Source organism: Lepisma saccharinum, chromosome 2, assembly GCF_977018435.1.
Source record: "Lepisma saccharinum chromosome 2, izLepSacc3.1, whole genome shotgun sequence".
Lineage (NCBI taxonomy): Eukaryota > Metazoa > Arthropoda > Insecta > Zygentoma > Lepismatidae > Lepisma > Lepisma saccharinum.
In genome coordinates this window covers 165527163-165553796 of record NC_139230.1, presented here as the reverse complement: position 1 = coordinate 165553796, position 26634 = coordinate 165527163, and the positions used below count along the sequence as shown (strand labels likewise).

Genomic DNA, 26634 nt, shown 5'->3' with positions numbered 1-26634 from the left:
CGTGTTCAGGTTTAGGTATTTATGCAAAGCGATGAGATGTGTACGTGACAAATATGATTAGCCGAAAATGAAAATTCTTATTATTACAAGTGTATTAAATTATATGTTTGATATTTTTAAAAATTTGTGAATGAATCCTGCGAATCTCATGTATCATGAATATGCATACCCGAGTTAATTAAAAAGCTTTTTCGGTACGCATTGATTTCCATATTTTTTTCGTGCCAATCTCTAGTCCATGCTTTTATTTTCTATTTTTTTTATAAAAGCACAAAGCAGTAATTCTCCTAGAACATTCTTCAAATTGCTCGTCCATTTTTACAGATTGTCTGCTCTGCGCAATGTCTTATGGAAACAAAAGTCTATCGACAAGTATGGCAACAAGTATCGTGTGAGGCGAAAACTAGCAAATGGGTAGCCAGTCCAGCACCAACTAGGGCATTCCTACTGGAATTTCAGTTCCGTGTGATTCAAGTTTTATTTTGGAGACAGTGTGCATTTGAAGTGTCACTCAAAAGACACATTTCGCGTGCGCAGCATTGCCCTGTAGTACAAGTTCCGACTGTGGACAAAGCCAGTGTGACGGTTTCGAGTCCCGGCTACCTACGGCAACTTGTTCCAGTGTACCAGGTTAGAGTCCCAGCGTGACCAAGAGGGCAGATGTGCGTCGTACTCAAAAGAGGAGGAGCGAGGTGTAAGTGGTACCATCCACGTAGGCGCCCAAAAGTCAACCTCACTTCCACGCAGTACACCCTGGACTGCATTTTGCAGACGAACGAGGTTCTGGCGACTAACACTATGGCCAGTATAATATTGTGTGTGTTCTCCTGTTTTTTGTCCTTGTGTGTGCTGAGTGCCCGTTTACAGCCTCAGCTTTTAACAGAAATCAGAATATTTTATGGTTTTATTTATGCAACGTTAGAGTTGTTATTTGTAATGGTAAGGGGCTGGCCCCCGTGTATTGCGACGGGTTCAAAATAGCCTAAGTGCTGACGCACCCAAAATTTTAAATTCAATTCAAATCAAATCAAAAGAGGAGCAGAAAACAATGTACTGTACATACAGTGCAAATAAAAGCGTATACAACGTCTCTCCATAAGAGCCCCTGATTCTTTCCTTGATATCTGCGGGATTTTGTTGTGTTTTGGTTCCTGCAAACTGAGTCAGCCGCGTTGGTGAGAATTATTGTATGTCAGAAATCTTCTCACTCGGCGTGGTCTGGCTACATTGTGGCTTCCAAAGGCAAGACGACGTGGCGTCTCGGCTTGGTCGCTTACATGGCCAGTAACACTTTTGAAAAAAAAATACTCCACGCCACTGCGAGAAAAAAATAATCAGACATCTGATACACTAGATGAAACGCAAGCAATGTCCTCATGGAAATACAGAAAATTGGATAACTGGAAATGCCTCAATAGACTGAGGACTTCATTGCTCGCTAGCAATTTCCACTTCAGGTGAACAGATGGCGGAAATTGAAGACAGAATTGCCCATACAATTTCTTTCTGAATTGCCGAGGAAAAAGCACGGAAAATCTTAGACAGGAACACCTTTTGGGTAAATTATATATATATATATATATATATATATATATATATCACATGTCATATCCTGTTCTATTTTTTAAAATTGCGTAGTATATGATGAAGAGGTTTCCTCTACGCAAGGTTGGTTATGGGTTGTGGCAGGCAATAAAGACTTTGATCTATTGTGAGCTCCAGGTAACAGCATATGGCTTTGGGCTTACAAGGCGTGGCTTTTGTCTTGCTCTCCAGACAAATAGACATAAAAGTGATGTACACAATGAGGTTATTAAACGTATAATATTCCTTTTCTTTATTGCCTGTGTCATGAGGCTCGTTCCTTCGCTCCGCAGTTTCAACATCACGAATAAAGGAGCTGTTCTTTACATCCTGCAAGAGAGGAACAGGAAGACGGAGACCAACTCCCTTCGAGGATCCAGACAATGGCCACCGTCGCAATAATGGCAGGGAAAAGTTAGCCTACTTTCACTGTGTGCCGTCAAAACAGAGAATTATTTTCCAGTTCATGAAAAGTAAAAAAAGGAGTAAACGAAAACGCCCACCATTGCACGCCTGCAACCTTACTACGCAACGATAATTAAATCTGAGATATGCAAAGGTGGAACATGACGTTACGACGCTTTCTGCTTTGGCATAAGTATGCGTAATATGAGAAAGTGTCTTGTTGGTGACACTGGGACGACATTATCGTTTGTCTTTGTCGTGTGTACGGTATGCTGTGTACTGGTTTCGCTTCGTTAAATGTCTGGTTATGTTTACCACCTTGTTACTTAATATTTCTCTCTGGCTTCCCCGATGGTGTAGTGGTAACCCTTGCAATCAATGGGTCCCGGGTCGATACTGGGTGTAGGCACATAGTAGGTCCAGTCCCGGTTAGTCTTAATATGTATAACGTGGACTTAAAACGAAACTCAACAACTTTATATTTCTCCAATCATATTTCATATAAAATCAAAAAAGAAAGCCTATATTTTAAGACTAGATTATATACGGCAGGAAACGCATATCTTCTGAGTTACAATCGTGACAACATTATGCCAACAAGGAAGATATGCAAAATGCAAGGTGTATATGTGCAGTGTAGAAAACAGCAGCATCACTTCCAATTGAATTTATATGGGTGAGTGACCAATTGCAATAATGAACATTAGAAAAAGTTCCTACATAGATAACCGAAAAACAAACGAATTCTCCTTTCTGATATTTCATACCTTATTTCCGAACTTTTTTTCTATATTCTCGATTCAAACCGCGGGTGAAACATGTTCAAAGGATAGGATGTTTATGGTGGATACAAGAAAAGAAATCTGATATGCTAGAAAATGGAAGACAATAACCATATCTATTACCAAAAAATGAATAATATTCTCCACGCCTTATGAAATTCCTGTAGAGACTGCTGCATAAATTGCCATTTAATAGTTTTGGACCGTGACCTTCAAAACAGTTTCCCCTTCGAAAAACAGTTTCCCCTTCAAACAATAGTTTTTATTTATTCGTCATCTTGCTTCCATCATCCGTTTTAATTAGTGCATTTATATAGGGGTTGTTCCTGCTTTGAAAATAAATTGCTTCAATTCTTTTGAAACTATAAAATAATTAAATCAATTTGACTTTTTCTCTTAATGAGAGGTTTGTTGTGTAGTTTTATTTTGTTTTAAATGCCCATTTCTGCCTTTGACTTATTTTTTTGTACTTATGTTCTTAAATATTGAGTAAACCAACGAATTTTGTATATTTTGTTAAAATTTACAAAACAGTAATTTTGCCTGTAGTATTTATTACATGGATTTAAACTTGGTTCCTTACATTAGAAGATTTGATTGATTGATTGATTGAATTGCTTTATTTTACTTCGCTTTTTGTGCTACTTTTGTCTAATTTGCGAAGACAAGGATGAGAAATGATATGATGAAATTGATTAATTGACACTCACAAACGTCCATGCCCAGGCCAGGATTCGAATCCGGGACCCCTGGCGTCGTAGCGCGATGTGCTAACCACTCTGCCACGGGGGCCGGCTACATTAAAAGAGGAACATAAATTAAGAGCACTTGATTTGATTTTTTTAAGTCCACTTTGTGCACAGTAAGGCTAATCGGGACTGGGCCTACAGTTTTAAAGTGGGATCCGAACCACTATGTGCCTCCACCGGGTATCGAACCCGAGATCCCTTGATTACAAGGCAACGACGCTACCACTGCGCCATCGGGGAGGCCTTAAGAGCATTTGAAAATAAAATCCTTAGAAAAATATTTGGACTCAAAAGGATGAGGAGACAGGTGAGTGGAGAAGGTTACACAATTTACAACTGCATAATTTGTATTCATGTCCAGACATTATTAATAATAATAATCCTGTGCGTGACAGCCCACGAAGGCCTTGGCTTACCTACCGAATGCCGGTCTCCCTCCTTCCTCACCTCTAAGCGTGGAGATCTTCAACTAGTTTTGGAATAGCCGGGTGGTCAACCCGACGAATCCCCAGCCGTTATAGTAGGTCTCCGCGATCAGATTATGCGTACTCATTCGAAGCTCCCAATTTCCTCACGATGGTGGGTTGCCACCGGCCCTACACACAGGCCGAAAATTCCCGGAGACTAAACCCGGGGTCGAACCCATGCCGTCCCGCAGCCGCCTTCCAAAGCAAGGTGCCTTGGACCGGACGGCCACGGAGGAGGACCCAGATATTGTTAGAATAATTAAATCAGGAAGTCTTATGGGGACAGGCCATGTGGCACGAATGACAGAGAGAAGAGAAGACTTTACATAATTCTTGTTGGGAGACCTGATGATAAGAGACGTGTAGGAAGGCCAAGACGAAGATGGAGACATAACGTTGAGATTGACCTAAAGGAAATCGGTAAGGATGGAAAAGATTGGATTGATCTTGCCCAGGATAGGGACAGATGGAAGGCTTGTGTTGCTGCAGCCATAATAAACCTTCGGGTTTAAGAAGGCTAGAGAGTTAGTTAAGGAATTTTGTAAGGGATGGGATTTCTTACTAAAAACATTTTAAATGTAAATATGATTATTAAGATGGAGCAAATAATTCGTTTACCCAATTTGCTTTGAAAAATGGACTCAAAAGTTGACTCTGAACCCCATAACCCCCCCCTTCGGTGTGTCCCTGCCTTTAATTACCATTTCCCCTCTCTATATATATACATTGCTCCTATCTCTCTTCCTCTTTCAGTACATCCTCTCCTCAAATTTCACCAATATTCAATATTATTTAGCTTTTATGTTATTTTAGAGGTTTTCAGTATAAGAATCCACCTCTTATTATCAACTTTGGTTGATAATTTTAAAAGAGTGCTGTTGCCACTGTCCTTTTGGATGTACCTACAAAATGTTTTCGCATCAACGTTCTGTAAAGATGATTTTAATTCTTCACGGCCTTGAACGTCCTTGCTTAGCCGCGCAGCGTCACGCGATCCGCTCATCTTCCTTCTTCCTCTCACGAAATCCATCTTCCCGTCTTGTGGGGGATGGACGAGGAAGCAACTGAGGAAGCGGAAACACACATTGGATACCCAGCATCCAGAGTGGAAGATCAGCCTGTCTTTCGAGAGATGCTTTTGCTACCAAGACTATCCAGATCCGTTCTTTAATGTAGAACATTAAACTAAGTACAGTTATTAGTTTATAAACACTGCTATCACTCGACGCAGAGATGCTTTACCAAGAATTCGGACTCAGAACTGGTGTTACAGTTACTAGTTTTAAAAAAGTAACTCAGTTACAGTTAATGGTACTTGAAAAGTAACTGTAAGTTGCTTTTACAGTCACTTTCTGCTGCAAATTTTCTTGCAAGAAAATTACACGCAATCAATGATCATTAATTGTAATTAAATAAATACAAGAAGAATCGCATGTGTTTTATTTATGTTTGTGTCTTCAAGTTCAAATAGAATGACGAATTGCGATAAAGCGTGGATGTTCTAAATTTAGCATGCAGCGAATCCAAACTTCCTTGCCTTAGACGATTAAATACACTCACCTTAGCATCCAGAGAAGACACATAGTTGGAAACAGATTTAGCACTTCCTCCACATTACAAGTCTTCAAGTTAACGATTTAAGTGTCGTAAAGTAACTGCAAAAGTACCTGTTTATAACGTTACTTCTTCTACAAAAAGTAACTGTATTACAGTTACAGCAGCTACGTACAGCACTTTTAAAAGTAGCTAGTTACAGTATAGTTCCCCCAAAAAGTAACTGCTCGTTACAAGTAACTAGTTACTTCAAAACGCTGGGAATTATATATTGAAATTATCTTATTGTGTGAAGGACCTTTTACTTAATTAAACTTTTCGTATATTTAATAACACACACATAACAATCAAAATTCCACGATTACCAAATACACACATTCATCCTACATTTTTTAGTTTATTTTTTAAGTTCACTTTATGCACAGATAGGCTAATCGGGACTAGACCTACTGTTTAAAGTTGGGTCCGAACAACTATGTGCCTCCACCGATATCGAATCCAGGACTCCTTGATTGCAAAGCGACAGCGTTGCCTCTACGCCATCAGGGAGACCACAAATAATATTTTGGTTTTAATAGATCAAAGACAGCTTAACACCTGTTGTGTATGACACTGAGGCAAGTTAGATTTTAGCAGATGTCTCTATATCAAATCACCTGAAGCACTGTCATATCTGAAAAGTAAATGATGTTTTGTTGATATGCTTTATTGTTTCTTAGTAAATGTTTTTCATCACGGTCTACGAGCAACGTTACGCTCAGTTGTACCACAAAGAATTAAAAAAGAAAGAAAAGACTTCACACTCTGTGACGAAGCTTGCTCATCACGATAATTACATTAAAGGGGGCATTAGCAAGGGTTTACAACAAAGTTCAGCAGACAATCAAACGGTCTAAATTGAATGCACAAATGGGAAAATATTGGAAGTTTTATTGGAGGTAAATTGTTATTCTGGTTTAATGCAGATATCATAGGGAGGCACAACCCCCTTCCCCCCTCTGATCTTGTAGTCTGGTTGTTTGTTTAGTTAACATCGCTTGTTTGTACCGGGCTTCCCATATAACATAATGGCTAATACTGTTGCATTGTAATCGAAACGACCCGGGATCAATTCCCAATAGAGGCACATTGGTTCAGATTTCACTTCCGATTGTTGACAAGGACGGATAAATTAACAGACCAATCTAGAACATATGTAGAATTAAGTTGATATTTTATATATTTTTCGGCGCACTTTCGAAATCATATATTTTAGCGTTTTTTTAATTATCTGATATCGAAGGTTAGTCTATGTCAGTTTTTTACTTCCTTTGTTCTACTGCCATAGACAAATGGACAGCCAGATCAATATCTGATCGAATTTTGTGTTTTTATCATTAGTAATTTCTGGGAAATCGATATGCTTCAAATGGTTTCGATTGTTGACTACTAGTACAGCATTGTAGGTAATGCAAGAATATAAATATGGCACAAAGTTGATATCTCACCACAGGTCGTTCTGCTTATCAAATTTCATATTTATAGGTTGAATAGTTTCAGAGTTATCACTACATAAAAAACTTAATGATTGTTGTCTTTCAATTGCTTGACCTCCATAGGTCCACAGGCAGGCAAATCAAAATCATTTATGCCGCTCTCAACTAGCATCTGCTAGATCTTCAATTTTAGAAAATTCTAAATCTTCACATTTGCTACTTTCCATGATATCGACAAGTCACTTTTAATCGATTGTTGTCCCTCGCGGCCAAACTGTCGAGTGGGTTTATGTTGCGTTGAGTTACTATTTGGTAGGTCTATCAGTTAAATAAATTTTGTTTTTATAGCTCTTGTGGTTTCTTAGAAAGGGCTGGCTGACAGACAGAACGTTCCATAAGAACAGTTATTCTGTTTTTGCTAATTAGTGTCCTAAAATGATAAGATGTAGGAAATAACTAAACGGTGCACGAAAATACTTGTTACTCTCCAAGGAGCGCATCGTTATGAAAGCAACTAGTAACCGAGTAACTGAAGGATCTTGAAAATGAAGTTAGATATGCGTCGAATGGAACTTACGAACTCGTCCGTACAAGCTGATCTCTATGACAGAGTAGTTAATGTAATAACTATACAAAGACAATGGGTATAGGTTGAAACCTTAGGTAAGACAATGTGATTGTCCCATCGTCTGTTTCCTCAATTCATCCTCATCGTTGTGACTAACCTTAATAGGTAGGCTAAGGACGTAAAATAAAATAAAAATAGAAACATAACTCCTGCAATTATTGAGAGGGAAATATACGTCCTTCCTCACATACAAAGAAGTGGCATAAATGAACTTGATTTACAATCTTTGTTTTTTCTTGAGAATCTCAATGCTACAGCAAGGAACAAAATACATAAAAACAACACGTAATGAATATTTCGCACAATGTTACCCTGCCCCCGAGTCAGGGCAACAGTGTTTTTTTTTCTTATTGAAATATTTATTAATATGTTAATTAATTAGGTAATTACGTGTATAAAAATATGTATATGTGATAAGTGTATCTCAATTTATTATGCATTTTTAGGTTCGTATTATTCCATGTATAAATACCATGTAGCTCTCTATTCTTTCTTCGTGTTTCGAACGTTCGAGGAAAAGGCGGGCAGTTTAGCTGTTATAGATTAAAAATTTTGAAAGAAGGGCCGTTGACAACTGACGCCAACAAAACGTATATAAACTCCCAGATGAGAGTGGCGGAGGTCGGCTGTTGGAACTGAGACTTGGAAGGCAGAGGCTGTTTTTGCTTCGGTCAGCTAGGACCGGAGGATAGGTCTCCTGAAACGGATGCTGTAAGAGATTGGATTGCCGGGCAAGCTAGTGCCTTGGTGTCCAGTTTACAGTTTGTACTGGATGTTATTTTGAAGTAATTACGGTGCGCCGGGCAGCCTAGTGCCTTGTCACCGTGGAGGTTGAGAAATGTACACGTCGGGCGACCTCGCGCCTGTTAAGACGTTTCTTGGAGTAACGCAAGTCTATCTTGTGACAAGCGTACTCCCGATGTAATTCATGAAATGTAAAGCATCCAGGTACAAACAATAGAGATTTCCAACTTCAAAATTAGAGTTTTGGCCGATAATTAGAGAAATGAACGTTCGGATACGACTTGTATATACTTCAAATTTACGTAAATTAAACTTCAGAAAATATCCAAAATTTCCGGTTTTTTAATTTCACAGTTGCTGGGCAAGGTAATTTATCCCCCTGATCAAAAAGGTTTCTCAAAAGGTTATCCGTTGTCTCTTGTAGTTAATTATATAATTAATAATTATGTTGACTTGTAGCAACCCACGTGCATTGTCGTACAAAGAAAAAAAACCCTAGACATTCAGACCCGAGTACGAAGTGCACCGAACCTCGAGTGCGGAGGAAAAGTGTGTGTGTGTGGGGGGGGGGGGGGGGCAGGCGAGTAACAACAACAAGGAACTGCAACTTTCACTTCGTCAAAAAATAATTTAAAAAATGATGGCAACTACGTTTACATCCTTCGAAGAATACATTCCATCAAGTTTTCAACATAAAAAAGCACAATGCACTAAGTGACTTGGCAAACTTTTTTACAGGGTACACTAACTTCATTGTCTTAAGGTGTTTCCTACCACTTTTTCCGGGTTCGATACCCTGTGGAGGCACATAGTGGTTCGGATCCCACTTTAAACTGTAGGTCCAGTCCAGATTAGCCTTACTGTGCATAAAGTGGACTTAAAACACCAATTCAATCAATGAATCAAAACCTACCACTTTTTTTTCGCCCATAATAATTTCCAAATTACAAATAACATAAGCCACTTCTGAGGCTCTTTCAAGTTAGATTCAATAAAATCCTATTTTATTACGTGTCTTTGACGGGAAGACGGGTCGTGGATGGCCTGATGCGACCTAGTTCTTCAAAGGAAATGACATCTACGTGCGCATTCTGCCAGTCGCAACAACTTTCACTCCTGTCACACTTTGTGACACGGACTAACAGTGTTACGACACATGCTTGATGACTTAGGTGCAAGATGACCACGATAGTTCAGTTTCCGACGGAAGTTCATTTTTCTCTCTTTTTGGGGGATGAAACAGGCATCTTACATGGCATTAAGGCAACGTAACAAAGCATCATAATGCTCATTGCAAAATATCATGAAGCAACTGAGGCAGTTGAATATGGGTCGGTAGCTTCCATATTACACAGAGAGGCAAGTTTGTTTGGATTTGGATTAACCAAAACAATCGTGTGAGTGTTCACCAGAAGCAAATTCTTATAGTAATCGTACACATTCGCTTAATTGAAATTAAAATTTTCAAATTTAGTAAAGGCTGCAAAATTTTCAGTTTACGGTTATTAAAAAGCTTAACCAAACGTGTTTTGCTAATTCAAACAAATACGTTTTTCTGTGCAAGACAATTTTTATGGAGCTATTTCAAAAGAAGTAGTTGGTTTGTGTTTGGAAAAAAATGGAAAAAGCAGCAGCTATGGAAATCGATGGGCTGACCACCTGTCGTCCAATGAATCTTTCGCCACTGAGTTTAGTTTAATTTCATATAACTACTGCTTTAACACAAGAACATGATGGCCTTTATTTTTTTTAAAAAAAAAACAACAAACATTTTTATAGAGCAAATATGCGAATCAATGCCAAGTCTTGTATCAACAAAGGAAATATGCAGATTATCGCCAAGTAACGGGGCTTTATGTAGCTACAAGATAGGAAATATGTACATGAATATGTGTAATAAATCACAGAAATATGTAAAAATATGTAAGTATATTGATAAAAATACCAAATTTTTAGAGAAATCATATTTTTAATGTTGTTTAAATAGACATAATTGCCGCTCAAAGGAGTTAAAAATTAAGCATAACTGTACAATTATTTCCAGTGTGAAAGATAATCACCCTGTTCTTAACTTCTAAAATCTGATTCCACACATTTCCACAGAGGCGCTAAAATTATAAACAGCTCTCTTCAATGAATATAGTGAGTGAGAGCTTACAAGAATCATTCCCCCTCCATCTCTCACAAGAAGGTTAATCCGCTACTGCACCTAGCAGGGAATCTATTCTAATCTGCATTTGCATTGTTCTATATAAACAATTTAAGTATTTCTAGGAACAGAAGCTGGGCTAACATGTGGCACTGCAATCGTAGGTTCCCTGTGGTATAATTCTAGGCAAAGTATGGATGTTTATTATTATGCTCTGTGCAGTCGAAGGTATTGAAAATGTAATCAGCATTAATACAGCTCCAAGGGTTCTTGGCTCGAATCCAGGCCTTGGCGTGGGTGTTCTTTGTGAGTGTCCCTTCATCACTTTCATGGTACCATCACCCATCCTCAACTTCGCTATTAGTCAAAATTGGCAGAAAAGGGAAGTAAAATAAACCAAATCAATCAATCAATGCAGCTAAAATACTTGTGGAAAACAGTTTCCTCCTATTTGAAACTGTAAAAATGCAAGCCAGGAAAGCTAGACTACAGATACTTAAAAAAATACAACTAAAGTTTTCCAAGTGAAGCAATTGAACCATGTTTTCAAGTTATTGCCTGTTTTTTTTGTCTATTTTGGATTGCTTATTTAATTTATTCGCGACGATGGGATTGCATGCTAATTTGATGAAATAAATGACGGGACTAACACAAAGACACATCCGCACAATACCCAGGATTCGAACTTAGGACTCCGGACTTCAAAGCGAGCATTAAGTCAACCATTCTCCATAGATGTCGACCGATACCATTAAAGTAGGCGAACCTATTAAAACATCGCGGCGTCAAACAGATATTCCTTTTATATTGTGCTTCATCATCGGGACATCCTGTAATGAGACTTTTACATGGTCATTTTTGGAGGCGGAAACCTTAAAGTAACGAATAAGTGTGATTCCCGCGGAACTTCGTCCCCAAGGTCCTTCCTTTCATGATCCTCTATGGTACAGCATCCTTTAGTTTAAAAGACGATAACATGTATTCTGTGTCTTCGTGTGTCATGGTGTTTGCTGAAACAGGTCAAGATGAACACTTTCCGTCAGAAATCTGTTCTCCTCCATGCACTTGTAGAAATGCATTAAATTAATAACAAGATAATTTACAGTTTTAAAAAGAAAATTCTTCAGTGAGCCAGACAGTTTGGTCTATAGCGGTTTCTAATACATTAATTTGCAATTCTTATACTTACTTTCAGTGATTTATCCACACACACCCCAATTTCTTCAACACCCCTCCAAAAATTATCATCAAGGCTCAATTTATTGTAATTTTGGCTCTAAATTTATTCATACACCCTTCTAAATACGAATTTACACCCCCTCCCGTGTGGAAAATTCAAATAAACTCCCGCTTATTTGCAGACTTTCTATTTCTTCTTGAATGCAACGATGAAATGAATGGTCGATTAAAATAAAATTTATAAAGAGACAAACATTTAAGATCTCAAGCAAGGAATTCTAGTTGATGATTGTGGAGTGCTGTGGTTATGAATTCGACGGGCTTTCATATCAGTTTATATACAACTAGCTGATTGCCCGGCGTTGCCAGGGGAATTTATTTATCCCAATCTTCTATTAGAAAGGAAAATAATGAATTCTAACTATAGTGTAAAATGAACTTGGAGTTGAACGGCATTGGGAGTGCCACCATTCATCTTAGCGGCCCCGAAAACTATGGATTCCACACTAATAATGGTCGTTTTACATGTTCTCCCTTACCCAACTCCGTTCCCTAGGGGTGACAGGGGTGTCTTGGAATTGAACGGCATTGGGAGTGTCACTATTCATCTTAGCGACCCCAAAAACTATGGATTCCACATTAATATCGGTCGTTTTTAATTATTTTTACATGGCACCCCCTTCCCCCACCCTTAGGGGTGCCAGGGGTGTCTTGAAATTGAACGGCATTGGGAGTGTCACTATTCATCTTAGAGACCCCGAAAACTATGGATTCCACACTAATATCTATCGTTTTCGATTATTTTCACATGTAACCCCTCCCCTCCCCACCCACAGGGGAGCCAGGGGTGTCTTACCCCCACAGAATTTCTTTCCATATTGCAAGTGATATGTGTACCAAGTTTGGTTGAAATCGCTCCTGGCTTTCGAGAGTTATGGCGGAATAAACACACACACATAGATCCATATATATACGTATATAGAGAAGAGATTGTATTTGTGCATTGATTTTAGTTCGAAATTTATATACACATCTAACCTACTTCCTAACAGACTACATTTTAGAAATGGATGAATACGTTTGATATGAGTGGACTTGAACTGTAGTAGTGCCCCACAAAAGGAATGGGAGATGGGGCACGGGTGCGGGAAAATACTAAAAAAATTGAAATTTCTCTTAATTACAAAAAAAAAGAAGAAGTTCGGACCATTATTTTCGAATGGACTTTCAGTAAACTGTTGCACAGTTTCGCAACATGATAACATTTTAAAATTGAAAATAAAATTAACGTCATGTAAACGTCACTGGAACGTGCTGGAATATGGTATCCTGAGCTTCTGTAATATTGAAGAGACCTTGTGCCTAAGGCATGAAGAGGGACGCCTTTGATGCTAATTTCCTTGCGAGATACACCAAGGTATAGAGCCGCTTGGTTGAAGAAGAATCATTGAAGAGAATGAAGGCTTCCTACGCTGTGTGGCATTGGAACTGCGATGGATCTCCCTTCGCCACACCTTTAACCACTAACAACCATCGCATAGGAGATGCGCCTGCTACATCCTCAGTGGGCACTGGTGCGAAACGGAACGTCGAACGATTTCTCAGCTCGAGGAAGTTGAAGTAGGTTGATTAGCCTTGTTCAGATGGAAACAAACGATTGCCTTCTCTTACAGTTTCGATTATGAACATCTAATTTCGTTTTTTGCTTTTCAGTTTTTAAAGTTTAAGTCGACTTTATGCACAGAAAAGTCAATCGGGACGAGACTTACAGTTTAAAGTGGGATAAGCAGCACCAAGTGCTTCCGCCGGGTATCGAACCCAGGATCCCTGATTACAAAGGGGTCCGTCGGGAAGATATGCACTTTTTTTTATTATTTTTATATATAAACCCTACGCGAACGTAGGGTTTGAATTGACTGAGAGTAAGAAATGGAATTGCCCTTTGATGACTGCACATTTTTAAATTTATTGCCAACCAGGAAATACGTATGTCCCCTTCTGAGAATGCATGTTCCATCAGATCTTTTCCTTAGGAATGCATTTAAACTTTGTTGGAAACAGGCTAAATGTCTTGGAGTTTTTATAAATATAGGTACCTATTAATTTGTAACTATAATGAACAAACTCTTTTATTAGGTAGGTTACAATTATAGCCTGGAATTTGCTTTAAATGCATATTTTGTTCCTATGAATAGATCCTTAGGCTTTCAGTACAGAAGTTCGTTTCAGGGTACAACAATCGTTCTGCGTAAATTATATTGTCTAAAATCGTCGATTTCGACTGCTAATGTCTATTTCGGTCTTTTAGTACCTTAAGTGCTGAAAATGCAGAGAATGATGCATCAAGTGTGAAATTTGTGTTTTGTCACCCTTCTGTTCAGGTTTTCCCACGATTTAAGGGGACACAAGAAGGTGAACACTTTGATAATAAACGTGAAAATAGTTCAGATTTTTAAGAGCAAGTGAACTAACTTTACAAGTTTGTAGAGATTGCTAAATTGAAATATACCCTAATAGCTTATTTGTTTCTTCAATTTGTAATTTCTATTGTCTATTATTGTTCCCTCCTTTTCGTCTACCTCTACATAAATGACTTATTCATTGTAAAAACACGATTCGTGACTTTGAAACAGTATACATGTTTTTTTTTTTTTTATCTTCAACATATTCATATCGTGTAGTGGCTATTCGTGTTATCGCAAATATATACAGTGCGTTCAATTCCACGCGAGGCCGAGAGATCGGGAGAAGTGTGGCGGGCGGCGCTAGCGGAGATGCCGACATTTTCGACCAGTAAAGTCCCGCTTAAGTTTAACCTCGAAAGCGTTTTGCTTCGCTCGGAATCGTTTGGAGGTTTCGAATGTGCAACACTGTATCAAGATTACGTTACAGACTAAACCGTTAAAAGTCAATGGTTTTCGTGAGCATTGTTTGCAATCTGAAAGCTCCCAGCTTGAGATGTTCTTTCCTTTGCGACTAAAGGTGCCCTGGACAGAGCTGCGAATGGAGTGAGGAACAGACTTTGAACCAAGAGCGTGTTAATTTCGTACTGTGTGAAAGAGTGTGGTTTTTGGTTACTTGCCGTGTTACTTATTTGTGCAATTGCAGTGTGTGTGTGTTGTGTGTAGGTGAGGTGATTGAAATGCCAGCCGCAAAGTTGTTAGAGCAAATACTTTTTATGTATGACACTTACGTGAAAACAGACTCGTGTCGAGACGTGTGTAGGCAATTTGCACGAAATTCCCTGGCGTTTCACCTCCAGGTAGAGAGACGGATAGACGTCTTGTCCTTACATTACGAGAAACTGGAAATTAACCGAAGAAAAGCTCGACGAAATTGGGGCAGCGTTAGAACGCCCTCCAAACAAACCTCTAAGCCGTGTTTTACAGGAGATGGGTGTGTCAAAATAGAGTCTACCGAAATAACCGTCATACTATCGACGAACTAAAAGACAATATAAGGGCAGAACTTGGAAGAATTAAGGAAGAGGAACTTTTGCGTGTGAATCAAAATTTCATCAAACGATGCCAGGAATGTGTGACTGTAGGTGGACATCACTTTGAACAACTCTTATAACACAGGTTAGTGCTCGTTTTGCAATATTGATATAAATATCTGCATGCTAAAGATATGTCCATAAAAATAAGCGGGACGTTACTGGTCGAAAATGTCGGCATCTCCGCTAGCTCCGCCCGCCACACTTCTCCCGATCTCTCGGCCTCGCAAGGAATTGGACGCACGATATTACATGAGATCAGGGTACGAATTAAAAATGGAGAGGTACCGGAGATTCTCTCTCACTAGATTCAAGGCAACAATGTTAAATTTTCATCCCCACCAGGAATTATTTTATAAAAATTATAGCTCCCCCAATAACACATTCGTAACATTTTTTCCATTCGATTTACAGATGAAAACTTGTTCACGACACAAGTATCATTTCGTGCTTCCAAACGCCATCAGTGCGATCGCTGGCTATTGTGAAATGAGAGTATGTACCCATATCATTGTCGGGAAACGACCATTTTAAAATATTTGTTATTTTTAGAAAAAAAAATGTAGCATATTAGTCCATTTATTGCAACGAATTTTCGGATGAGAGAATTTACACCGTTACAAGCCTCTCGTTTCACTATTCTAGCATTAGAACGTTGAACAAAAGGCAGAGATAATGAACTGTTTTTGTAAATTCGTACAGAAAACGTCCAAGAAATATTAAATTAATTTAATAATTAATATAAATTAAATTTATTTCAGAACGAGAAAATAAATATACCTGTCTCAAAATGTATAAGAATAGTGAAAATGAAAATTCAGTAGCTCCAGCGGTGTAACCTTCCGAGACACAGCCAGCAAAACCAACAAAACCATCTAATGATATTAATATTTTAATACATAATAGAAGTGATGGATGATTACTTTTATTCGGTGTGGTAGTCTTACATCCTATGTTTCTATCATAAGTTTTATCTTCATTAAAATGATATGTTCGTATATTAACGATTTTAAGTGGTAGATCATCCCAAACTGCTGTGTAAATGTATAAATTGAACAGAACACAATCGATACTGTAAAAGGAGAATCAGGGCATCTTCAGTCATAAATTTATCGGCAGCATCTACTGCATCGCAGTTACAATCAAAGGAGCAATAAACGTGAGAGATGATCTTGGGAACTGACGAAGCCCACATGCAAGTTTCTCTCTGTTTTTAGTTCTCAAACTCCACCTCTGCGAAGTAGCTTTCAGTGTCATACTGGCAATATTCAACATTTATCTGTGGCAAGCATTTGCATAAGAACTTAACTGTACACAAACAAAGGTAATTAGAATGTTAAATGTGTGTTCCAGAGAAATACTGAGCTACTCATGAGTTCCAGCAGAAAGGTCAAAATCAAAAGTTTTGACTAATAGGGATATATTGATGTTATATTTACGTGTCGATATAAGAAAAAAAGAAGTGCTTTAAAAATTGGAGTAAGTGTGAGAGACAGGAAAAGAAACAACGAAGAGAGAGAGAGAGAGAGAGAGAGAGAGAGAGAGAGAAGATGAAAAGGAGACACTAAACTAGAGAGAAATATAATAATAATAATAATAATAATAATAATAATAATAATAAAGGAGAGTAGGTAGTGAACAATAAGGCAGAGATACTATAAATATAAAACTGAGAAATGAAGGCAAAAATCTAGGAAGAAAATACGAGAAAAGTTAAACAGTAAGAAGAACCTTACAAATAAATGGAAGAAATGCTCTCTCTATTACCCAGAGAAAGGAAATTGAATTGTTGTTGTTTTGAGCCCACTTTATGCACAGATAGGCTAATCGGGACTGAACCTACAGTTTAAAGTGGCATCCGAACCACTGTGCACTGTAGCGGGTCTCGAACCTGGGACCTTTTGATTACCAGAGAAAAGTCTAAGCCTAGATACAGAGTAGCGTTTGCTGGACTGAGCTCACAAGAAATGCTCAAATCTCGAAGGTAATGCTTTTTATTATAAGTGTGGTGTTTGCGGTGTTAGCTGTGGGGCATACTTGGTTGAATTTGGAAATATGTGGAGGGTGCTTGTATGATTCAACATGGAGACAATGGAGCATTTGGGGGGAGATGCTTACGCAAATTAGCCGGGGTTCGCTTTACGAACATTTTCTTACCTGGATGGCATCCCCCATTTCGAGAACATGCTGTATGCATTAAAAAGTGAAGACCTATAAATGTACATAACCAGATTTTGGTTAAGTATAAAAGCTATCAAAAAAGGCACTGCTCTTTCCTGTGGCTAGCCTTGGGCCTGCATGTGTAAACTTACCTGCACTGGAGAAAAATTGCTTTCAAAAGTGCCTCAAAATCGAAACATTAGGTATTTGAAATGTGGCAAAACATAAAAATGTAGGGCGCAGTGGTAGCGTCATTGCCTTGTAATCAAGGGGTCCCGGGTTCGATACCCGGTGGAGGCACAAGTGGTTCGGATCCCATTTTAAACTGTAGGTCCAGTCCCGATTAGCCTTACTGTGCATAAAGTGGACTTAAAACACCAACTCAAACTGTACGTACATAAAAATGTAACTAACTATCTGGCACAACCTGTCCTTGGCCGTCAAACCTTAACGTTACTGGCTGAACTGCGGATAAAGAAGTTGTGTACAGGATAAAATGATTAGGAATAGATTAAGAAGTAGATTCAAATGCAAATAATTGAAAAAATATTTTTAACGTTTCAGGTGCAATAATACATTGTATATTGTTGTACACCTTTTGTGTTCATGTAGATTGTTTCCTCTTTCACGAGGAACTTGCGTAAGTGTAAAATTTCATTTAATGATTGATTGATCTGGTTTATTTTACTTCTCTTTTTTGCCACTTTTGACTAATCGCGAAGATGAGGATGAGTGATGAAATTGACGAAAGGATACTTACAAGGAATATTCATGCCCAGGCCGGGATTCGAACCCAGCCCTGGCGTCGTAGCGCTGCTTTAATCACACCGCCACGAAGGTTGGCAACATTTCGTTTAAGGATTGTTTTTTTACAATGCACGGTCGAGGAAATGGAGTACTTATAAAAGGCGCAAACGTGCTAACCTATAGTGACAACTGCCTTCTTTTCTTGTGAGAACTTCTCACCTTTTTAATGGAAAAATAGAAGGAAATATCTCATCAAACTCTTTGGGCGTCCCTCGTGATTTAGCAATTCTGAAATCTCTTGCTCCAGTTTGGCCTACATTATTGTTCTGGAAAGACTGTTAGAGTCAAAGGAGTAGCTGGACGAAGAAAAGAAGGAAACACTCTTCACGCACCACTTAGCTGGATAAAAAGCCGCTTCACAAGTACGAAAGTTGCCTTCATAGAAAGGCTGCGGAGGTCCATCTGCAGAGATCTACCCATGAACCGATCTTTGATGCATATGTAGCCTGTCACTTTCCCCGCGCTGGTCTTTCACGGGCCGCTGCCCCTTCCAATCAGATAAAGCCTTTGTTTCACTCTAATGAGTTTACTCACACACGGTGGAACCTCCCTTTATTAAGCGCTGCGCACGCGGTTAGAGGTTATGGCAATTCTCCCAAGACTTGTCAGTTTTTTCTTTATTCTTTCCTTGCTCTTGTTAGACACCGAGACACACTTAGAGGTTGAGGCTGAATTGACTTTCTTGCAATCAGCTGATGAATAATTAGCTGCTGAAATTCTAAGGTCAAAATGTTCGGTGGTATTAGTCCACTCTACGCACAAATAGGATATTCGACGCTGGATCTACTCGAAGGGTTTTGATGGATGGATGGAATTAGGTTATTTAACGTCTCTTTTCTACCACTTATGGCTGATCGCGACGATGAGGATGAGTGATGATATGATGAAGTTAATGAAGGGACACCTACAAAGAACACCCAAACCCAGGACCCCTGGCGTCGCAGCGTGTTGTGATGACACTTCGCCACGGAGGTCGGCGCAGCGTTTTGTGACGAAAAACTAAACTATAAAATGTAGGACGGAGAATCATAGGCGTGCCAGACGAAAATGGGGTTCTGACAGGATTAAGTATTTGAATCCATAAATTCGACGCCAAGTGATATAGTTTGATTATATACAATATACAATATATATATATATATATATATATATATATATATATATATATACACATATGTTTATTTGTATATATATTAGAAAAGAGTGCAACATCTGATAAATTAAAATCTTTCAGTGTGTTTTCTGGAAATTTAAAGTATCTTTCTCAATAAACCAAAATATGTGTAAATTGAATATGGTTACATACTTTGAAGAAAGCTGTTGATAAATGAGATAGGTATTACGATTTTTAGAGATTTAATCCAATGATTAAAATCGAACAGTTTGCACCGGCACCGTATTGGTGATCAGTACGACCAACACAGGTGGCACCGTGGAGTAGTTGTTTAGTACCGAATTTGCAGCTTAATCAGAGGTCTGTTGTAGGTTCGATCCCCAACACCGACAAAAAGAAATTTGTTCACCTGAAGACGAGAGAAGAGGTGTTAGAATTAGTGTTGATAAAAGCATTAGATAATATCTAATTAACATTGCATGCTAATGTCGGCATCATTAAATAAATAGCCTGTAGTTTAGTGCAAAAGTCTGACATTTTGTTAATATTTTTATCGATATAATCATATAATCAATATACCCTGCAAAGCAAAGCAAAAGTTTTGAAAATAAAATCATCTGGTTGAGGAGATCCATGAATTATTCATCTTCACCAAGGATCATTTGCAATTTTATATGGGATTGGTAGAATTGTGCCTATGGACATTGACAAAAATTTAGTATTTGTTCATCCCTAATATTTAGTGTGTTGTGATTCGTTAAGTATATCTTATTACCCTAGTCTTTTTAAGACTAGAAAGACTGTTCAGCAGCACACTTTTCTTGGCGTTTTCTCTAATTTAGCGTCTACTACTTTCCTCTGTCATTTTAAAAGTAGATTAAATCCCTTATTTTTCACACATTGTGAGTAATTATATGAAGTAGACATTTTTCGTTCCTCGTCTTTGATTAGCAATTTGTGGTGATAATTTGTATCCGTATATTTACCTGTATTTATAATTTAATTTGATGATTGTCGTTCAAAATTTCAAAGGAAAATTGATCTAGAAGTTTGTATTTGACCATGAGAGCACTGTTTAAGTTTATAATCAAGTATGCTATTCCGTATATCGATGGAATATCGTTTGAGCAGTTTTTGTTCTTTCCCTGAAGCAATTTCTGAGGAACTGACCTACCATTACAGGTTAATATTCGTTTACTTTTCGGACGGTTAACCTATACACCACGGAATGAATAGATTTCATGAGAGAGAAACCAAGCTGAACTATCTCATTGCGTTTACTGGACGACTTCATCAGAAAGGTTTCCTAATTGTAATGTACAAAGAGAAAGTACATTTTAAAAAAAATCTGGTTCTTTCTATGATCCGGTTCACGATTAAGCCTTAGTTCCCCTTTTCACAGGGCGATACTCGCGGTCTCTTTCTTCAATCAAATCAGAACAACAACGGATGCAATGATTTCAAACAAAGATGGACTTTTGAATCGACTGGAAACCGTAGTTTCTACGACTCCGAATTTGGGGTATGGTTTTGTGGCGGCACGTCATCTCAGATGTTTCATCGCGATTATCGTGTTTGAAATGAATTTAAAGAAAATCTAAGCCGACTTTGGCAAACCGCAGAAATGAAGAAATCTGTCGGTTCTTTTTCGCTTTCTTATCATTCCCTGCATTTTAATCAATTTCTCATGGTTGAACTGGCACTTTCTCGTTCACAAAGCCAAAATGGTCATCATTTCTAAAGATTTTTCGAAACTGTAAGTCTACTTCACACCAGCAAATTTTGCTATTAAAGAAAACAATGACATATATCTGTTTATTTGATCAAGTCCTTACGTGTATGGAGAAACAGAAACATTTGATCATTCTACGAGGCTCTAGGCTAGAATTTTGGAGACATTCCATGTTTTTTTTGGGGGGGGGGGGCACTTTCATTGCTAGTATCGACAACAGAATATTTTCATAGGGTGCTGAGGGTTACATAAAATCCTCTTTAAGAAATTATTAACTACTATTTATTTATTTATTTGGACTTATATAAAAAACCGTGGGCACTTATAGTTCTCTCCACTTCTATGTGCATTCTTAATTCAATTTCAAAACAGCACCTGAGTACTCGTGTTTCATGGTGCTTGTTGTACAGTCACGGACACTGCCGGCTTGTAATGATTCCATTGAAAGTCAATGTATTCATTACAAGCCGGCAGTGTCCGTGACTGTACGTACCAGATAATTGAATTGCCACGATAAGTAAATCTAAACAACTCTTCAAAAGCTAGTTCCAACATTCCAACAATTTTCGTATAAAATATACCTTATTAGAAGAAATAATCAGAAAGAAACACGAAAGAAGGAAATTAATTTTCATTAGCGTCTATACATTTTAAAAAGTAGCAAGAAACTCCTCTACTTGTGAAACTTCATATTATCATTTCGAAGCCGAGTTGCAAGGTTCTCTCAGAGGTTCAAAAGTTAACCAGGAACGTGCATATGCTAGACTCTAATAATATTCCAATGAAAATATACTCTCAGGATATCGACCAGTGGAATTACATATAGACTTATCCTGAACTGAACAGGCCCACATCCCAGGAGATCTCTTCAGCATTTGTTGAGACGTAGTTCCTACGATATCTATAAGATGCTGATGATTATGTGGTTATAATCCAATTGAAAGTTAAACTCTCTGCCTCTGGTAGGTCCTAGTATATTTGGCACGTAACAACAAACATGAGCAAGAGAGCCCGAGGATAATTTTCCAGAAGAAAGGGGAAGTCAAACTCAAGATTGCGTCCTGAAGACCATGTGACATCATATTGTGATCTTAGGTATGAACCAAGTTGACAAATACTAGAGCAATAATTTAAATGAAGAACTATCTGATCTGAAACAGAAAATACTCTTTAAGAATAGTGCTAAATATAAACGTGTCTCCTCAATTTTAAATGTAACAAACGTTCTACTATTTTTCTTTCAGTAAGTGCAAATGAATCAAGAGTATTTTAAATGAAGTAAAATTTTGCAGGGAGATGAAAAGAAAACGACTTTTCTAAAAAGAACAAAGAAGAAGGAATTCTGATAGAAGGAGAGGGAGAATGCAACATGTTTCGCTGGTAAAAAAAACCTTTGCTTGTTGCACATAATAAAGATAATGAAAAGAAATCAACTATATTTTTACAAATACTATATTTATTCTTATGGCGTCATTTCAGCACCGTAGAAAGTAGTGAATATATATGTACACATACATACATATACATATAATATGTATGTATGTATGTATGTATGTGTGTGTGTGTGTGTGTGTAATTTAAGAAACATACTGAGAGAGGTAAACTAATAGGGAACAGAGATAATACGAAGGAAATTGAGAGAGAAGAATGTTGAAACAGGGAATGATCAACAATAGGACAAGTAACAAAGCACGAAGACAATAACAGAATGAGCAACGGTGGAGGAAAATCTGTGAAGTAAGGAGAGATAAAAGAAAGATACAAGAAAAGAAGAAAACAAATAGAGGAAGTAAAATGTTGAAACTGAAGAAAGAAAATTGATAAAGTTGAAGCAGAAATTCAATCAGCACGAAGTTTTGTACACCCAGAAGTGTCCATCACGGTACATTGCGAATAATAACGCGATTCTGCAGCTGAAAGTTTGTTTTAAGTTCACTTTATGCACAGATGGGCTAATCGGGACTAGACCGACAATTTATAGTAATATCCGAACCACTATGTGCCTCACCGGGAATTGAACTCAGGGCCCCTCAGTGTTACCTCGTATTCAAGCGTGTAAACCGTTCCATAACTCACCTGGTGGATATCCCAATAAAATTTATTCATCATTCGGCGCCGAAAAAGCTTCAAGGAGTATTGTAAAAAGTTTTATATTATTATTAACACGGAATTACGGAAGAGTGTCAGCGAAGATCACGGACTTGAATTCACTATAATTCAAATGTGTGTTTGCCGCCCCCCTTGGCGGAGTGGTTATCACATCGCGCTAGGACGCCAGGGGTCTCGGGTTCGAATACCGGCCTGGCATGGATATTTGTGAGTGTCCATTCCTCAATTTCATCATACCATCACTCATCCCCATCTTCGCAAATTAGCCAAAAGTGGCACAAAAAGCGAAGTAAAATAAACCAAGCCAATCAATCAATCAATCAAATGTGAGTTTGCCGGCCTCCGTGGCGGAGTGGTTTAGTATACAGTGCACAACGACGCCAGGTGTTCCTGGTTCGATTCCCAGCTTTGGCATGGGTGTTCTTTGAGAGTGTCCCTTAATCAATTCCATAATTTTATCACACATCTTCATCGTCGAGATGAACCAAGTGGAAGAAAAGCGACGCCAAAAAATTCAAGAATCAAATTTGAGTTTAATGCATTCTACAATGGACAAACAGAAATTAATTTTACTCTCTCCCTCTCTCCTCTACGTATATGTAACCCAACAGTTCTACTCGTAGAAGTAAACAATCTGCCACCAAAGAACACTTGGCAGAATCGTCTTGGCACAACAAGGCTGTCTTATTGCTTATTTCAGCCCGGCGTTGTGTAGTTCTAAGAGCTATCGGTATTGAGGATGGTGATCATACTAAAAAGTTTCTACTAAGCGCTATGCTTTTTCCTTAATGATTGCACGGTTGTTCATGAGAGACCAAAATTTAAAAAAACATATATATATATTGAACTAAAAATCTACTCGTGTGAATTATACTTGAATTAATCTGCAACTTGTACGCTTTATTTCCAGTTTTCATAGAAACACTGTGAAATGTTCCTACGTCAGGAATCGAACCTGAGACGCATTTTCTCCCTAAGTCAATTCAAATATATGTAAATTCTCACACTACCGAGTATACAACAAGAATAGAGTGACAGTATGGGGGTAAGGGGATGCCGTTAAGGATTTGGACATGGAAAGAAATTTAGCATTTGTGTCACTGAGTAATGGAGCATTATACTGTAACATGCTGTGATACAACATCGGATTTAATCACCAGTTCTGTAGTTGAACTCTTTTTTTTATAAATATGGCATCAATATCTGAGAGTTAAAGTCAGAACACTCAAGCGTTCTTCCGACCAGAATACGCATCTATTATTAAATGACGGTGTTTTTATCGATGCTGTATACATTACACGCTGTAATAATAACCCCCAAACTCCCATATTAATTACACCGAATCTAGTTACAAGGCAAAAACATTACTTTCTGTTTCATCGGACGTTAAAAATTGCTGAACAGCCGGTACTGTTGTTTTGTGTTTTATTTTATTTATATTACTATCACTTTTTGTCCCCTTTTTTAGGTTAATCGAGACGATGAAGATGATGATGAAAGGGTGCAACATATGAATTGGCCCTCACTAAAGGGAGGCCAATGCCTAAACCAGAACGTTACAAGTCAACTTACTCAACACACTCTGCCACCAACGTGGCATATATAATATATATATATATATATATAATTATGTTGATGACGAGGTTGCTATCGTGAACCCCAAAGATACTGGAACAGAAATTGCGCTTCACCATCTCCATCTACTTTTCTTTTACGCAGTATATGTCCAGACAAGATGGAAACCGTAATAGTATTGATGTTGTAAATGAATATAATGATGAACAATTTATGTTCGATGTACGTTTGTGTGACTTACCGTATTCGCAAACATGGAGTATAGGGCGTTGCTTCTTACGTACTCAAAAAATAACTAAGTTACAGCTACTCTAATTGAAAATGTAACTTAGTTTCAGTTGCAGGTACTTTCAAAAGTAACTCTAACTTACTTTTACATTTATTTTATTCTAGACAAGAAATAACTCACGAAACGTACTGCATGTATGAACTGCAAAATAGCTGTTATTGTTTACACGAATTTTCATTAAATGTGAATACGTGACGTAAAAACATTTGCTCGCTTGAAGCGTATATGAAGATTTAAATGTTATTTGTATTTTTCGCAACCGTAATTTTGTTCATTTCTGCTGAAACGTACAAAAAGTAACTGTTATTTTCGTTAATCGTTACTTGATAAAGTAACCGAGTTAGAGTTACTCAATGTTAATCGAAAATATTAACTGTTACTTGCAATTTCGGTACAAGTAACTTGTTATTTACAAGCACTGCGTATGTCCCTTAGATCAAAGTACGTTTGCACTTATGTATGTTCAATTCATGAGCTTCCTTTATAGTCGTTGAAAACTTCCACTGTCAGCGTTTGTAGTGGAAGAATTTTACCGGGGGGGTGTTTGTTCGAGCCTTGGGGTCAGCGGGGGTTAGGGGTTTAACATGGTAGCAACGAGACACTGGGATGCTTTACGAAAATTTTGGTAGCTGGGGAATGCCATCCCCCTCACTTCGAGCACTGTCCACCATTTGAGGTAAGATGTGCACTCTAATATCCACAGCACAACAGCAAATCCAACAGCACAGAACCTCTCGGCGATCACGTTCCAATTCTTAACACTCGATGCAACCAATGAATAAGGGAACCGCTTTAACTCTTTGCTCTTGTTGTCTGGTGAAAGAGAAACTCGGAACCCACTGTAATTTCCCACGTTTCACAGACTACATGGGCAGCGACCACGTGCATTGCTAAGGAAAACCCACGACATCACTCTCACTCGAGTTTACTCACCATAGCAACTGGATAACAACGCTCCTCTCGTTCACTGGGTCACCGGCACCACTACTCTGACGGCAGCCGCCCTCGCCAGCAAGTTTTATACCAACGTCACGTCACGCTGGAACTGGAGCTCTTGCTCCATCTCATCTTTGTGTGTCTGTCACTTGCTTGGTTTCCTCTTCCACTCGCCGGAGTTTCTTTTCTTTTTTTTTTGCGTCCTCCTGTCCGTCTCGAATTGCGTCAATTTGGTGATGACAACATGTGAAGACTTCCAGGGATGATGCGTGCTTTTGAGATCTGCTCCGTTGTGATCATATCTACATATTGCAAATCTGGAAAAGAAAGTGCTGATCCGACGCTTGTCACAATATCCTCTTCTATAAGGAAGTGGCTGTTGGGACAACTGCATTGCAGTTGTTGATTAAAACACTGCAATGCACGTTTGTTTGGCGCTTTTGCAATGTCTATAGCTCGATTACATCTCTATGTTAATCGCGCCGTTGGAGATGAATGATGAATCGATGAGCCCGATTCGAATCCCGATATAGGGGTGTAAGGGATGACTCAAGTAGTACACCAAAATGACAACCTCACTTCCACGTAGTACACCTTGTACTGCATTTTGCATACAAGCAAGGGTCTGGCGTCTGAACCTACGGCCAGTATAATCCTCTGTAGGACTGTGTGTGTGTTAATTGATTGATTGACTTGCTTT

The 26634-nt window shown here is 38.3% G+C and overlaps 1 protein-coding gene across 1 annotated transcript in view; it reads right to left on the bottom strand.

The window, feature by feature from the left end:
• Positions 1–25986, bottom strand: part of LOC145984560 (uncharacterized) — a 49156-nt gene extending 23170 nt beyond the window's left edge. The window contains exon 1 of the mRNA XM_083118211.1: positions 25932–25986. Within this exon, the coding sequence (XP_082974337.1) occupies positions 25932–25934 (3 nt within the window). The 5' untranslated portion in view covers positions 25935–25986. The remainder of the gene's footprint in view (positions 1–25931) is intronic.
• Between the last annotated feature and the right edge of the window lie 648 nt (positions 25987–26634).